General features: G+C 36.6%; 1 protein-coding gene across 1 annotated transcript in view; it reads left to right on the forward strand.

Moving 5' to 3' along the window:
• Positions 1-15,328, forward strand: part of LOC123315828 (8-oxo-dGDP phosphatase NUDT18) — a 60,554-nt gene extending 45,226 nt beyond the window's left edge. Inside the window, exons 3-4 of the mRNA XM_044901703.1 lie at positions 3,882-4,152; positions 15,107-15,328. Coding sequence (XP_044757638.1) covers positions 3,882-4,152; positions 15,107-15,295 — 460 coding nt within the window. The 3' untranslated portion in view covers positions 15,296-15,328. The remainder of the gene's footprint in view (positions 1-3,881; positions 4,153-15,106) is intronic.
• The last annotated feature ends 2,345 nt before the right edge of the window (positions 15,329-17,673 follow it).

The following is a 17,673-nucleotide window of genomic DNA, read 5'->3' on the forward strand; positions in this document are numbered from 1 at the left end:
TGAAGTAATCAAGAAGATAAATAATGTAGTTTCCAGGATAAGGAAGCTCCCCATAGAAAAACCGAAGGTCGTCCATTTCAACCGATTAGCCCCGTACGCGCAGAACGAAGAAGAGGTACGTCTTGTGGAAGCTCCAGTGCAAGGTAGCACTGATTACCAGAGGTTTATAGATTGCTATGGTGAGACACGCGTTGCACGGATCGGCGTCACACAGGAAGTACATCAAGACCTCTTTACAGTTTCTGAGGAATACTATCTCGCTTATTGTGTAGCGAGGTATAGCAAGAGTATTCAGAAATAAATTTGGACGTCAGGAAGAACTATTGCAACAGCAGCCAAGAATCGGAAAAGATTTGAAATTGAAGGCTGAAGTTCGGTTCATTTATTACCTAGTCACCAAGCAACATTTCGATCAGAAGCTAACCTATCAGAATCTATGGAGTGCACTACATAGCTTGAAAGACCTTCAACGCTTTGGAGTTAGGAAATTAGCTGTTCCCAAGCTCGGTTGCGGATTGGACCAGCTGAATTCGCGGGTTGTGCGAAGCGTTCTGGAGGTGGTATTTCAGGAGACTTGTATACGGATCCTAGTATGCAATTTTAACCCAAAGCAAACCAAGGAGCCTAGAAAAACTGTGGAGTGCTACTTCTATCAGAAAGGCTTCTGTAGGAATGATGATGAGTGCAGGTTTCGCCACGGTCCCCGGAGAAATTCACGGAATCTGTTCTGGGACAGAACAGGCTTAAGCAGCGGACAGTGTAACCAGTCCGGCCCTTCTTGGATCGAGAAGGATCGCGGCCGCTTTCTTCCAGGGCTGCTATTCTCGAGCGATGCAATCGTACGCATAGAAAAACGTTGTGATGTTTTTAACAGCAAATAGCAGAGCTTCCCAAAGTTTCACCAAAGCACTAACTTTAGTGCGGTGGTATAGGAATAGGAGCCAATCTTGAATTATGTTGCTTTTCAATTCAGGTAGTAACTTACGCTGATGGAAGGATCGTGAGATTCATTCAGTGATATCATGTATGCGCGGTAAAAGCCTGGCAATCTTCAGCAATGAATGTCAGTCGGAAACTGACATGTAACCCATTTTGATGGTACCGTTTCCGAGGGGAGTTAGGAAAAGGTAACTACGGTTCCAGGGAAAAAAACGCGTTATCAGGTGCAGAATGCCGGACAATTCGAAGAATGAATATTTGCGCCCAATGCAACGAACAATTGAAATAAGGGATTGAAAATAAAAACTAATTCACGATTTTAGCGATATTTCTTGAAAATTTGAACCAGCTATAACGAATTCGATTTAATTCGTGTAGGAACAAAAGGGGATCTTGAAGCGCAAGAATTGGTCGGATGAAAGGAGGGAGATTGAATGTTGAGAACTAGAACATCTCTAGACAGTAATAACTGGACTACCCGATGACTAATGGATTTATTGCTTAGCAATGAACCATGAGGAATTAGTGGCACAATCAAAGGGTAGCCGCCTAGATGGAATGACCGTATTTTCTTTAACCTTCGGTTGGTTCCCACTAAGGCCCAGTTTTACAATATATAAGTTATGTAGTGACCAGTGGTTAAATCAAAAATTCTGTTTCACAATCATTGGTAACCAGTGGTGGTTTGCTAACCACTACCTGTGAGTTAACCCAAGGTTTAAAAAGCTGCTCGTTTCACAACAAAAAAATGAGTGATGGTTATATGACCATCAGTTAAAATTGTTTTCTGAGGGTTGGTAATGTTTTTCGTGTACGATATATTTACTTTTGGGTTATTTATTACTAACATTTCGTATTTCTGTGAAACAAGAACTTTAGAAATTCTTATGAATATTACAGAAAACGAATAAAACGTATGAGTACCATACGAATATTTGATGTTCTGTGTCGACTTGAGTTTCATAATTGCCTAGAGGTTATTTTTCATTTGGATTTTGATTCAAGTGAAGCTGAAGCGTTCGTTTTTTCTTGTACGAAATAAGGATAAACAGTGCAACTGTGCTGGACCAATAGAAATTATTACTTTATTGAAAAGTTCAAACAAAATTGAGTTTTGAATTTATAACTTGAAGTTTCTCAAATAATTTATATCTATCTATGAGGTATCTTCCTCAACAATTCTTCAAAAGCCTTTTTTTTTGATTATTTGAGTTTGAAGTGAAATGCTTTGATCTATTTCAAAAATTCAAATTTCATCACTCTGATTTGACATACTTGCATAATAACTATTAATAAGATTCAGTCTTGTTCTTCTAGTTCTATTATTTGAAAATAATTCTTAATCCCCTATAGGGGGCACAGCAACATTTTGATATAAATTCATTGCTTCTTCTTCTCCTCTTGAAGGAGGTTGTCCTTCATTTTCATTACAAGTTATGTTATGTAAAAAAAACTGTGGACTTAATCATTGCTTGCATCTATACTTTTAATATTCTCATTGAAGGAGCTGCGATTCTTCGCTTCCAAATGTCTTCCTTTCCACTGTATTTCTGAATCTACAGAAGAAATCCAGATCGACATATTCCTCAAAATAATTCCTCCTAGCTCAAAATCTTCTGGGCCTCACTGTTTCCTCATCACTACTATAAGTATTCACATCATAATCGTCCACGATGTTCGTAAATAATAACCAATAAACACCCAATACATGTAAAACGCTTCCTAACCAGTAATCTCACTACATAACTTTGGGTTAACCATATATTGTGAACCTGGGCCTAAAAGGGTTTGCCAATTGTTGAATCCGGACAACTCGACGTTTGTGATTCTTGCTAGCTAACGTGGGAGTACTTAGATTAAATTCTTTTCCACGAGAACTGGATGACGCATGGTGGCTGAATGCAGACTCTGTAATTTCTTGAACCTCTTCTGTCTATTTCAACGTATATGCAATATCTGAATCGCGAGTGTCTACCTGCATTATTGAAGGATCAGAAGGGTTACAAACGCTTCGCTCTCGCACGGATTTTTTAAACAATTCTGGGCTTTTATCGTTGCCCTGATCGCTTTCGCAGAATTGACAATACTTAATGGTTGTTCGTTGTATTGCCGATGAATCGGTACTGAAAGAATTCATATTGGTCTGGAGGACTTCTTTGAAGCGTATGGTTGTTGATACCTGAAAATGGCCTGAGGCATTGGAAGTAGGTAATGCCCTTAATTCGCTGCTGAGAAGAGGAAGTCTTATGTCACTAACTTTGTTGTTTGGAATTCCTTGTTACTGTTCGGTTGACCTTGTACTTAATTTGCCGCTGATACCAGGAAATTTTGGGAGTTTGGCGTTTGAAATGCCATGTGACCATTTAGATGTAGGTACTTTGAATTCCGCGTTAATTCTTTGAATATCGAAATACATTGCACAAATAAAAAAAGGAGGCTCTTTATGCACCTTGACAACAGAGTTTTAGTCACAAAACTTTGAATTCTTTTTCTTATTAATTCTTCTTCTATGATGTGTTTGGGTGAAACCACAGAACACTAATATAAACCTTGTATTTTTCATGCTGTAAGTGGTGTTGCCAAACCTATCGATGATTGAAGTAAACAACGATTATGATTCCCCGGTGCAAACAGGCAACCGCTAAGCAACCTTTAAATATTAAACTTCGATTAGTTATAATTGAACTTACCGTGAAAAGACGATGTTGAACAGACAGTTGAACCGCCCAAACTCAAGAACGTAAGAGTTTTGGAGAATGCAAAAATAAATTTAAAGAATTGAAAGTTCTGTATTAGGAAGAAGGAATTCCCATAGGGATATTGTCCTCTAAACATCCTAGTCGAACTTTTCAAGTTTGTTTATTTAACGGCAGAACAATTTGAGTTTATGTATGACAAAATATTATATCAAACAATACAGTAACATCTTCTTATCATTACAGAGAATACAAAAACAGACAACATAACTCTGGTTGGCACGAGAACATTATGGTTGGTTTGTTGTCTCATGATAGAATTCTCCTACGTCTTGTGGTTGTGATAAGGAAGAAATCTACCAACAGAGTTCATGTCTTGCTCAGTGAAAAAACGTCTTGGCATTTACCTGTTTGTGAAATTCACCCTGCAAAATCGCTTCATTCCACTTTAAGGAGGTTTATGGTGGATTTATTTGGTGCCGGAGTACCTATACACAAACCTCACGGTATTCTCAGCGTGAGTATTGATTTCTCGAACGCGTTCAATTTTCAATTATTATGGTTCTTGTCGATTACATTTCATAATGATTTCAATTGTAAAATTGTTGTCTACTGAGGGGATCTCCACATCTATATAAGAATTAGAAGAAAACGCATGGCACATTCCGAGTTCTTTTTCAGAGAAACAATGAATGGTATTCACCATTCAGGACTCGGTGAACATATGTCATTTTGACGATTTCGAAAAGTTCCATAACTGTTGTAATACAAGTTTTCTAGTTACTATGATATGGATAGTTGTCATGATATAGAGGAATAAATGTCCTATAATATGGAGAGAAAAACAGACTAGTTTTAGGTATTATCTTTAATCAGCTATCGATTTCGGCAAAAAACTTATACCATCATAAGGCTGAAATGACACTCATGTATATAAAGGAAATGACATACATATAGAACAAAATCTTACTGTCATAAAATACAGCAATACGCTACAATTTACAAAATGCAGTACAAACATGAATCTTCATCCAATACATCGAAACTTTCATTAGTCCAAGATATAAAATGGAACAAGGTAAAAACTGGAAAAAACTTATTGGGTGGAGGACAGATGTAGATCATTGAACTAAAGAAGTTGATGATGTAGATACACCACAGGCATGCGTCACTTCTGAACCGCATAGAAATATACAAACACAGAGATAAAAATAATTTTTTTTCTTGCCTGTCGTCGCTAAATGATCATTTTGAAAATATTATACAACAAGTTTTTTACTCGTATATCCAACATAAAATATGACTTGTGAAAACCTTGTGTCTCTAAGTGATTACTGTCAACTCGAAAGTTCTTAGTTGAATTTGCTGTAATTTCTATGAAATGACTATAGACCATATTAGTGAGGTTAGAATAACTCAATTGGCGGGAGATCCATATTCAAATTGTTCTACCTAAGAATCAACCAAAAGATGGAATATCGCTAGCTAGAAGTAAATGTTAGTAAAAAAGACAGGCAAAATTGGGTGCCTTCATTATGAGAGAGAGAGGTATTGTAAGTAGGTATTGAAATATAGGTTGTTCTGGTAATTTTCTTTTGGGTCTTTCGAGGTGAGATATGCTATGTGATAGTGGTTCTATTGTATCAATGTTATGTTGTTGACTGATGAATTTCTTGTTTAGTTTATGTATTCTGCTGCTTATTGGTTCTATTTTCGTTTTCTCATAAAGGTATTCGTTGGCTGGGTTATATAGTGGATTGTTCGGATGTCCTATTTTGGTGATATATATATATATACTATATACTTTTATATTTCCTAAAATCAAAATTAAACACATTATTATACGGAATATATTCGTATGTCGTAGATCATTTCTGTTATACGTCAATCATGAAACATAACAAGGAAAATGACATGCTACGCTTGCGCGTTAGAAGGATGTCAGCTTCAGAGGTTAGAAACGAAATGAAGCTACGACAAACTTTCATGGATCTTGAAGACCATTTTCACATTGATCCATTATTAAAAAAATATACCATTTTATTTTGTTTTCATCTTGTTAAGAAAGGTTCATAGAACACATTCCAACAGAAATAAATCTTAAGAAATTCGCTAAATATCCAAAAACAGACGAGAAGTACGCGGGATTTTTAGTCCCATAAGAAATGCATAGGGATTCAGGGACCAGATCTTCACTAATATGTGTTTTATAATAATTTATTAATTTGGTAGGTTCAGGTGAGAATATAAAAGACATCGATTAAATCAGTCCATATAAATCTGTCTATTCCTGACAAACCAAGGTGCATCTATTGCACATCGTAGCAACTTGTTTTCAGTGGCCTGAATTCTTTTTATATGGCTCTTTGCCGCGAAACCCCAGGCAACTGATCCATAAGTCAGTTGAGGCCTAGCAACGGCTTTGATTATCTTCAATTTTGTCTCTTTCGACATGTGGCTTCTTCCTATCAGAGGATAGAGTCTATTCGTCGCTGCTTTCCTTTTGTCGATTGCTTGTTTGATATGACTTTTCCAAGTAAGTCCTTTGTCAAGCGTTATTCCTAAATATTTGGCTTCATTTTTCCAGTCGATTTCTTCGCCGTCAACATCCAGTTTCGTTGTGGGTCGCAGTCTTCTCATCTGTAGTCCATTGAGCTTGATTTTCCACTTTATGCACCAGTCATTTGTTTTGTCAATCGTCTCTTGTAGAACTCGTTCTATTACTTCTGGGTTGCGGTGTCGAGTTGCTATGCCTGTGTCGTCAGCATATAACGTTAGCATGGTTCTTGGATTTTTCGAAATATCGTGGATGTATATGTTGTACAGAAGTGGCTCAAGTACTGATCCTTGGGGTACTCCAGCCTCTATATCTCTTGTTGAGGAGCATTCTCCTCCCACTTTCACGTAAAATCTTCTATTTTTGAGATAATTCCTGATCAACTTGCATATTTTGATCGAATATCCAGCACATCTCATCTTATATATTAATCCTTCATGCCATACTCTGTCAAATGCTCTGGCGACGTCTAGTAAAACAAGACCTGTAGCTTGTTTATTTTGGAATCCCTCTGTTATGTACTCTGTGAGCCTTAATAATTGTTGTTCTGTTGAATGCTCTCTTCTGAATCCGAACTGTTCTGGTGGTATTAGTTTCAGACTTTCGGTTTCCTCATTTAGCCTCGTGGCGATAATTCTTTCTACTACTTTTCCTAACGCCGACAGTAGACTTATCGGTCTGTAGTTTTGTGGAAACTTCTTCTCTTTGAATGGTTTATTGAATACTATGACTTCTGCTTTTTTCCATTTTTCTGGGTAGTGTTCTGTCCTCATAATTCCATTCGCGATATTTGTTAGAGCGGCTATACCTTTTCTAGGTAATTTCTTTAACATAACATTCGTTTTTTATCGCTTCCGGGAGCTTTCCTCTTCTTCAAACTTCTAATTATTTCCCTTATTTCATTTGGCGATGTTGGCTTGTCTATTTCAACAGTCGCTGGTAATTCATCCATTTCTTCAACCAGTTCTTCCAAATCTTCATTATCGTCGTCTATCCTGTAATTTATTCTCGATTCTCGTTCGATCGAGTCCGCCAATGCATCTGCCTTATCGGTATTGGTATAAGCCAAGGTGGAATTTTAGTCTTTTCTCGTCGTAGGCTTTTTGCATTCTCCATGCACAATGATCGACTGTATTCAGTTCTTGAACCCTTTTGTTCCATCTGCTTGTTCTTAGATCTTTCAGGGCATTTTTCAGAACTTGGCTATGTCGGTTGAGGTTCCTTCTATTTAGATCATTTTTGTTCATCCTATATATTCTTCTGAGTCTTCGATTTTCTTGTATAAGATCTTTTACTTCTTTGGGCGTATCGCCATGCGGATGACTTGGTGCTGGTCCCTTCACTCTTCTCGTGCTTTTTCGTAAGCTTTCAATATAATCTCTTCCAGTTTATCAACCGCACATTCCAGATCGTCTGGAGTGCTTATTGTTGGAATTTCTGTTATTTCCGATTGTATTAAATGGCTGTATTTAGCCCAATTGGTATATTCTCTTATTTCCAGCAGTTTTTCTCTTGGTTCTTCTCCAATTGTCAATTCCACGGGATTGTGGTTTGAGGTTCCATCTTCCAAAGTTCCAATCGAGAATTCTTGAGTTATATTTTTCAATATCGCGATATCTATTACATCTGGTATTCCTCTACCAAAAGCAAGATATGTCGGTAGCTCTGGTCCAATCACTATGGCATTTTGTTTTTCGGCGAAATCCTTGAGTTTTTTGCCATTTCTATTCTCTGTTATGCTGTTCCATAATGGGGATTTACACTTGAAATCTCCGATGGAGATTTTCGGGTGTGATCCTTCCAACACGTTGTTTATCTTTTCTTCCAATAGATTGTTTTGTGGTGGCTTATACGCCGAGGTTATTTCGACTCTTTGCCGATTTAATTCGGCAACAATCGTCACTTTTTCGGTTTTTCCTTGTGTTTCGTCGGATCTACTTTTAAAGTGGTGTTTCAGATCTGTTCTCACCAATATTGCTACTCCTCCTCCGGTGTTTGTAATTCTGTCACATCTATATGTGTCATAATTCATGAAATTCAGTCGTCTGTTCCGGTTTATTCTTGTTTCCTGTAGGGCTATAATATCAGGTTGTCTTTCTGATATTATTTGTTCTATCTCGGCTTTCCGAGTGTTGATTCCGCTTATGTTTCACGAGATTATCTTGAGGGATTTCTTCCTAATATCCGCAAGGTCCATTAATTCAGTTTACTAAATAATGCTTGGAGTTTTTTCTCCATTTCCCTCTCAATTTTCAACATTATCTTGTTGAAAATTTTTTCCGTGATGATATCTAAATCATCTGCTGATTCAGATATCTTTTTTTTCTCCTGTTGACTGTTCACAGCCTGTTTCATTGTAAGCTTCTTCTGTCCTTCTTTTTTCTGAACGGGTTTTGGAGTCTCCCTCTTCTTTTCCTGCTCTGTAGGTTGGGTCTCCGCTACTTCCTTAATTTTTTGTTCAGAAGTTGTTGTTTTTGTTACCTTCTTTATCTGTTCAACTGATTTTCGGGGATTCTTCTTTCGGGTCACCAACTTGAACTCGCTACATCCGTTGTAGCTAGCTGGATCGCCCTCTTCTCCACATAAGACGCATGCGGCATTTCTCTCTTCACCTTTTCTGGTGAGTGTGCAGTCATTGCTGCTATGACTTCCTGAGCACTTCACGCATCTCCACGGGAAGGAGCATTTGTTCTGTGCATGTCCGTACCTTTGGCACCTAAAGCACTGGCTTGGACTTTCTGCCTTCTTTTTTGGTTCGACTGTAATACAAAGGTTGTAGAGTCGTTGGATGTCGAATATCTCCTTTTTTTGGGTTTTAACCAGATATAATGGTATCGGCTTTTTCGTTTTGTTTGATGTCATTTTAGACACCTCAGCATCATCGATTCCCTGGACTTTCAGGTCATTTTTAATCAATTCCAGATCTGCGTCTATTGGAAGATGCCTAATGACGGCGTAAATTTTCTTTTCCTCTTCCATCTGGTATGTGAAATACTCCTTTCCAAGTTGGTCGAAGAATTTAGTTATTTTTCTGTAGACATCTACAGTTATGGCTATAATCTTGATTCCGTCTTTCACTACAGTAGCCCGGTTATAGCTGAATTTCTTGGTATAGAGAGCATTTGAGATCTCTACCCAATCTGATGTACCCATCATCGTGATGGGTGGGATTTTATTCCTTTTAGGTACTCCCGTTGTCTGCTTGACGGTCTCCTCATCAGAAGAGGAGCTTTCTTTTCGCGCGCGTTTAGTTGGGGGCGCGTTTGGGGCCTTCGCAGCCAACGTTGCATCATTTTTTCTTGTTTCGGGCTGTGAAACAACTCCTTTAAGGGAATTATTTTTGGAACCCGCTACCGGTTTTGTAATAGTGGCGTAAGTGGGGGATTTTGGTATATTATTTCGGGTCATTGGTCATTTCCTCTCTCAAGAGGCGCATCTCACCGATCAACTGTGTCACAGTTTCGGTCAGTTGGACAATTTGAGCTTTCAACTGCCCATTTTCTTCTCTGAGCTTTACAAGCTCCTTGTGTTCGCCTTCGCTGAATTCTTCAGCATCGGTCGCTTCCATGTAGGAACCCTCATTATCTGAGGTTTCCGACATGGTTTTATACTCAAAAATCTCAAAATATCAAACAATTTGAAAATAATAAAATATTCAGGAATCTTCACTTACAGTGAAGATAATATAAAACTATAGTATAAAGCCGAAAGTTTTCTACGCTATGAGAAAAATCAGAAAAAAGATACGAAAAATAAGCTCACCTGATGTTTTCTGCAGTACCAACGAAAAAAACTTCTGTCTTTGTTAGTGGGCACTTTCACTTCGACTTTCTCTTCCGCTTTCTCTTTTATAGCACTAGGAGCACTGTAGCACGTCTTCCTTTGTCAAGCGAATGACTCGGACTGTGAATTAATTAAAATTCGTCTGCATACTGACTTGTAGATTTTGACTGCATTTTGAACAGAAAGGCCTTGGTTGCCGATTACAAGTTTGGAGGAATGCTTTGCCCTGGATGTTTTTTTTTTCATTTGCTTAGTGTGTTGGTTAAAATTCATTTTATTGTCTACATAGACACCAAGGTATTTTATTGCCACTTGTGGATGTTTTCGCTCACTACTTATGAACATTGTTGGAGAGTTGCTTGATATTTTATGATTGAAGATTATGAACTGGGATTTTGATGGATTTGATTTCAATCTCCAAGTACGGAACCATATTTCTATATTTTTCAATAGTTCGTGTAGTTGTTCTATACATTTTGTCAACTTCTTCTCGTGGGATAATATAAGAGTGTCGTCTGCATACTGTAAAATATAATGTAGTGGGTTATTAGGGTTAAATATGCCCGAACAACGGATGTGGTGAAAGTGGAGAACCTTGCGGTGTACCTTGTTGTGGTGCAAAAATTTATGATTTACTGTTCTAATAATAATACTGACTAATAGTTTGCGATCTTCCAAGAAATCTCTTATGATATTCAGAAGATATCTGGGTTTTTTCATCTTGTTTAGTTTGAATAAGAGACCTTTGTGCCACACACTGTCAAAGGCTTTATTTATATCCAAGCTGATGATCCTTCAGAGTGGCATTTTGGGTGTTAGAGATGAAGATAGTCAGTGGGTAACATTGTTGACGTTTTAACAATTTCATCGAGCACCTGATGATGACAAGTTACCTTGCCGAAATGCATAGAGCATAAATTAAATAATATAGAGTGGAGTAGACCATTCATTTGCTTATATCCATTTTGTATAAGTTCTTCTCTATTTATATTCTTTGTTTTGTTAAGTTTCCTGATAAATGTGTCGAGTATGATATCGTGTATGGTGACTGAAGAGTGTATTCTCTTTTGTTTCTTCGAAGATTCTTGGATGTCTCTTGATCTTTTATTGAGTGGCAATGTTAGCATTTGGGATACCATCTATAGGTTTTTTGGGGTGTAGTGGGCATTTCAAGGACCAAGCCTGGTGATTTTCGTCGCTATATGCCGAACTATGGGTGGTTGATTGGATTTGCACACGGTAGTTTTGTGTAGTCCACGACATTTCGTACATTGCGGTGTATTATTGCTCTGTTGGGTGATCGAATTTGAGACAGATGGATATACCGAATAATGACGGTGTTTGTAGAATAATCCATTGTTTAATAATTCTTCAGATGTTCTCACATGACCTGTGATGAAACGTATCAAGCTTGTTGGAGAATTAAATTGTCGAGATAGTATTCGTCTGCAATATCGGTGATATAGATCGTTTTCTCTCAGGAATTTACTAAGTTCTTCATCGCTAATATTTTTTCCATACCAGCAATTACTACGGTGTATGTTTGTTTGTGTTCCATTATCTCCTTTGTTTTGTTTCCTTGAAAGAAAGTATTTTGTTTTGATTTTGTAGGTCTCCTCCGAGTTTTTCTTTATTGTTGTTGGATTTAAGCAAATACCCAAATTTTGTTTTCAGTACTACATCGGTGTTGTTGATGTTGATATAACGGATATTTGGATTCTGTCTTTTATTTTTTCATTGTTCATCATTATATAAAATAGGTTCTTTTGAAAGAGTAAAACAGCACATGTACGATACTGAAAAACTTGACAACACACATAAGACAGCACTAACAGTACACACGCACATGGAAGGACACAAGTTCAATTTTGAAGATGTCAACATTTTGAACATTGAGTCACACTACAACAGAAGGCTGATAAGTGAAATCATTAACATCAGAACACACAATACTGTGAATTTCAGAGAAGACACCCAACATCTTAGTGTGATATATAACAGTTTAATAATAGGGAACGATAGGGTTACTTGGTGGGGGGTGTGGAGTTTATTGAAAATAAACTGTAGTTGTTTTTCACCATCTTTTTACCATTTCATTCCCGTGATACTTTTAGTCTACAATTTTTAACTTACATTGTTAATTCATGATATCAATCAGATTTTGTGCTTCACCAGCTTTTATTGTTTTTAAAAATGTTATGTTTTGTATAGTTTTTAATGTGTTGTGAACTGCCAAGACCACTTGTTGGGAAATAACAGATTTACCATCTCACTGATTATTGTTGATGACATAGGACAGATGAGATAAACAATGAACAATTAACCCTTGATCGAAAACACAAAACCAAAATTCATTGCCGAGATTATATTTTAAGAGTTATAACGAGGTGAGAGTCTGTTCGTCTGGATGAGTACCTGATTTAATATATTTGTATTATTGCAGCCTTGTGAAAGGACAAATAATGTCCGAAACGTTGGCAAAGTTACAGATTTTTTAGAATTGAAGGATACGCCTTTTGAAAATTCCAAATTCCCGTTATCATTTATTGAATATTCGTGATTAAAATCAAGAATGATCACGCCTAAACGGTGAGGCAATGAATACAATAATAAAGATTTATTCAGATGCATACCACCCGCTGATTTGAATATCAAAAAGTGTTCTGAATTGAACTAGCCAATTTGGCATCGTCAGGGCCCTAAAAGAAGTACGCTCCATTGAAGAAAAGCAGTTGCTGACCATGGTTTTGGTCTTATTTGACCTCGTCAGAGCAACATAGCTTCTTCTCCGATGTAGAACGTTTGGAATTGATGGACTCTTATTCCATACTGGCAAGCGCTACTGAATACTATCCAGTAACACAAAGCGCCACCCAGTATGAAACGATATCCGATTCAATCCCCACTGCTTTTCTTAGATGGGGCGTATTCCAATTAGGGTCCTGACGATGGCAGATTGGCTAGTTCAATTCAGATCGTAACACTTGTTGATATTCATATCAGCGGGCGGTATGCATTTGAATTAATCCTTATTATCCATGCTTGTGTTATCAAGCAAGACAGGAAGCAGAGAGTTGGGTTACCCTAGTTGCCCATGAAACGTAGCTTTAAACTAAAGTCACAATTCCTTTTTTTTTGGCTTGGAATCAGTCATCAAATCCACATTAAAATCGCCTGCCAATATGAAATTCACCCCTTCACTAAGGCGTTTATCTAAAATAAGCTCAATAGAATCAAGAAAAATTTCGATACTAGCTTGTGGTGGCGTGTTAGGTCTATAGATACAAAATACAAGAAAACTAGAGTTAAGAGAGTAAATCTGTATGCATGTGAATTCAATTATCCGATCTACAATGAACACTTCAAAGTCGGGACGTACTTTATATACATGAGTGTCATTTCAGGACAGCCTGATGATGGTATAAGTTTTTTGACGAAATCGATAGCTGATTAAAGATCATACTTAAGACCAGAGTGTTTTTCTTTTCATACTACACTCTACACGCTGATGGAGAAATAATATTCAAATGTCTTGAAAGTTCATCTCTATTTACTATTATAACATGTCGCAGTCAGTCGGCAATACGAACTTAATAATTGTCCTTAAAGAATAAAAAAGATAATTTGTATTGTGGAAGTATGCCCAAAAGAATGAATTCGTTACTTGAAACAAATTCAAGTAGTGTGAATGATAGAGATGAACAGAAGCGGGATACAAATCGTCCAAGATTATGTCTTTCTTCATCTGTATCAGGACCTGAGAATCTCAATGATTCTTTAACATATCCAGAATTCAGAGATTGGGAGAACAAAATTTTAAAATCACTTGTCAATTCAAGCTTCGAAGGGTATTCCAGACTATCAGTTGATAACATTATTGATGAATTTCTTTTCTCGAGAAGTAATCCATATTGTGAAATTGGTTCTGAAAATTGTGAATAAAGCTAAATTTAAAGAAATTTTGGAGGGCAAAGAGAATGATCGAATTAGAACTAGTCGATCTTTGAGTCGTAGAAAAAACCATTCATTCATATCATATAACCAGGTAAAAAACCAAAACCTCTAATCATAAAAAGTTTCGAATGTGGAAATTTAAACGAAGAAAAATTCTATGACGGTTTGCTCGCATTAAGAAATAGTCCTCGAGAAGATAGAACATCTCCAGCTCAAGCTTTATATGGGTCGTGTCATCAGAAAAAATGGAAAATTTCTTCACTAAATAAAAAAAGGACGACAACTATATTATTAATATAGAGGACACTAAATTAATGTTTTATGAGTTCCTCTCGATAGAGAGGATAGATGATAGATATATCATCATAACAATAACTTTTTTGTCTTTGGATTTATAGATCTGCAACTTTAACCTTCTTATAGGTATATTTTGAATCATTAGGCGATACCTGAATTACAACTTTTTCAACCCAACGAGATAGAGGAAAATGCATGGCACATTACGGTCGCCATTTTTTCGAGAAACTAATAATTCCTTCAACTTTTGATTATCTATATCTCGGTAACGGTAAGTGGTAGAGAAAAACGAATCGCAGATTCGAAAAGAGCAAATCGAGAGTAAAACGCAGATATTGAACAAAACGAACGGACTGGTGAGCAAAACGAGAGCTTTCGAATGATACCAATATTGGAAAGATCCGTTGAGGTGCCCTGCTGGTGTAATATTACACCAGCAGTGCCCTGCTGCAAAATGAGAGCAAAAGGAGGGCATAAAAATCATTTAAAACTACTGTTTTCATACGAAAAAACACAACTTTTTGTTATAGCTCAGCAAATAAACCTGTTGGAAAAATCATAGTACGCCACTGGATTGATTGAAAAGTGTCCCCATAATGTTATTATTTCAACATCTTAACACAAACAGAAACGGAGATAATGACCATAGTTGAAATCGCCAAAATTTCAGTTTTGGCCTTTAACTCGAAAACAAAAGAAGATAGTGGAGTGCAGTTGATAGCATTATAAGTTTCTCGAAAAAAGACCAACGTAATGTGCCATTCATTTTCCTCTATCTCGTTGAGTTAAGAAGTTGTAGTTCAGGTATCACTAATTTTGCCCACCCTGTACACACAATCTGATTTTTTTGGATAATCCTAATACTCCTATTTTTTCGCAGGTAGAGCATCATTATTCAAATGGAGATGGTCTTTGTATTACGCTTCTTGTCGTTTTCAAACCGCCACTAGAAGAAGTCCCTATTATCGGAAAATGTGTTTGGCATGAAACGTCTACAGAATTGGGGGATAATCTGTTGCAAAGGGTTTCGAATAAGAACTCTACTATACCTTTACATGTTATTTGTTGAAATTTATATTGTATTCAGTGTATTCAGATTTTATAATTGATATATAATAGTTAATATAAAAATGAAATATATCTTTATATATATATATATATATATATATATATATAAGGTTATTTTTAATGGTCGTAGTAAAATAACGTTTATATTGAATAAATTTAGAGTATTTGAATCCAACCTAGATACCCCATTCATTGAAAATGAGTATATACAGGGTGTCCGGGGAATAACTGTACATACTTTTACCAGAGATAGAGTTGGACTAGCTGGTTACGGATTGACTATAAAAAATTAATTTCTGGATTTCCCTAGAAAGCTACAGGGTGATTTTCCAACTTCATGGAAATACTTAGATCATCATGAAATCCAAACTTATTGACGGATATTATTGAAACTTTATTTCATAATTCCAGGGCCGGACTCATTAATATTCATTTAAAGTGTTCAGGGCAAAAAAAAACACTTTGTATTTCAAATTACAAATAATTGATTCGTTTTTTAGGAAGAAGCTAAATTATGCTTCAATTCTCGGTATCACTCAAAGTTGTCACATCAAGAATTATTTTTTTATGAATTTTTGAATTTGCATTCAATAGCACTTCAATAACGAAACAATAACAAATGAAAAAAATTAAAATACAGTAAAAAGTACCTAATAAAAATAAAAATAGGAACGAATGAATTGCTGAGTCAACGATATTTCAAAAGTGGTTCGAAATGAAAACCATCAGCTTGTATACACTTCTCTTGACGAATTTTCAAATTGGATACAGCCTTTCGAATCATATCGCCATTATTTCTGGCGTTGATTATTCTGTTCAGCAGCTCTTCACTGGAAGAAGTGTAACTTTGGTCTATATCATTGTTGTCGAACACCCAGTATACATAGGAATAATTTTGAAATATGCTTCTGTATACTCTATACACATCACCAAAATACCTTCATTTACTCCCTCAAAGTGAAATCCGCGTCTGGGGTGGCCACCCAGTATATCAACAAATTATTATAGTCTTCTTCACCTTCAGTGACTTTTTTAAGAAAATTTATTATTTATTTTCGACCTGCACAAGATGACTATGTCCTGTTCAGGTAAATAAATTGCAATTTTCGAACTTTATCCAAATTAAAAAATTCATAAAAAAATGATTGTTGATGTGGCAGCTTTGAGCGGTACCAAAAATTGAAGCATAATTTAGCTTCTTTCTAAAAAGCTAATCAATTATTTGTAATTCGAAATACAAAGTGTTTTTCTTACCCTGAATACTTTAAATGGAGATTAATGAGTCCGGCCCTGGAATGATGGAATAATTGATATCTTTCTGACTGAACCTTAGCATGTGCCAAGAACCTCCCAAGTTTCAATAATATCCGTCAATAAGTTTGAATTTTATGATGGTCTAAGTATTTCCATGAAGTTGGAAAATCACCCTGTAGCTTTTCAGGGAAATCCAGAAATTAATTTTTTATAGTCAATCCGTAATCAGCTAGTCCAACTCTATCTCTGGTATGAGTATGTACAGTTACTCCCCGGACACCCTGTATATATATATATATATAAATCTAAGCACTGAAGAAACATATAAATATTTGGGGATACAACAATCATTTGAAATCAGACAAGCAGAGAATAAAGAACAAGCAAAAACAGAACTACTTAGGAGGGTAAAATTAATCTTGAAAACACAGCTGTCCTCTAAAAACAAAATAATGGCCATAAACATCTGGGCTATTCCGTCGTTCACGTACACAGTAGGAACACTCGCTTGGTCTAAAATGGACCTGCAACTAATAGATAGGAAAATAAGAACCACATTGACCCAGTTCGGCCTACTGCACCCTAACTCTGCTGTTCAAAGAATATACTTACCCAGAAAAGAGGGAGGTCGAGGCTTGTGTTCCATCGAAGATACCTGTAAACAAGAAAAAATTAATATCAAAAATTATTTCAATAACACAAACTTACCAATACATCGATGGGTAGCAGCACAGGAAAGTATGGCACAGGAAACGAACGATGATGAACAGGATAGAGAAAACCATGCAGAACAACTCAGACAAAGCTGGCAAAGTAAACAACTGCACGGCAGGTTCTACGCAAACCTGCACCAGGAAGACGTAGACATAGCAGCCTCCAATACCTACCTGACTCAAGGTTACCTCTTTCCACAAACAGAAGGAACGATCTTCGCTATTCAGGACCAAGTGATACCAACCCGAAATTACAGTAAACACATCATGAAACAACAAGTAGAAAACACCAAATGTCGACTGTGCAATAACGCTGAGGAAACCACACAACATCTACTAGCAGGATGCTCAGTAGTAGCCAGCACAAGATACCTATCACGACATGATAACATGGGAAAGGTGGTACATCAAC

Source organism: Coccinella septempunctata, chromosome 6, assembly GCF_907165205.1.
Source record: "Coccinella septempunctata chromosome 6, icCocSept1.1, whole genome shotgun sequence".
NCBI lineage: Eukaryota > Metazoa > Arthropoda > Insecta > Coleoptera > Coccinellidae > Coccinella > Coccinella septempunctata.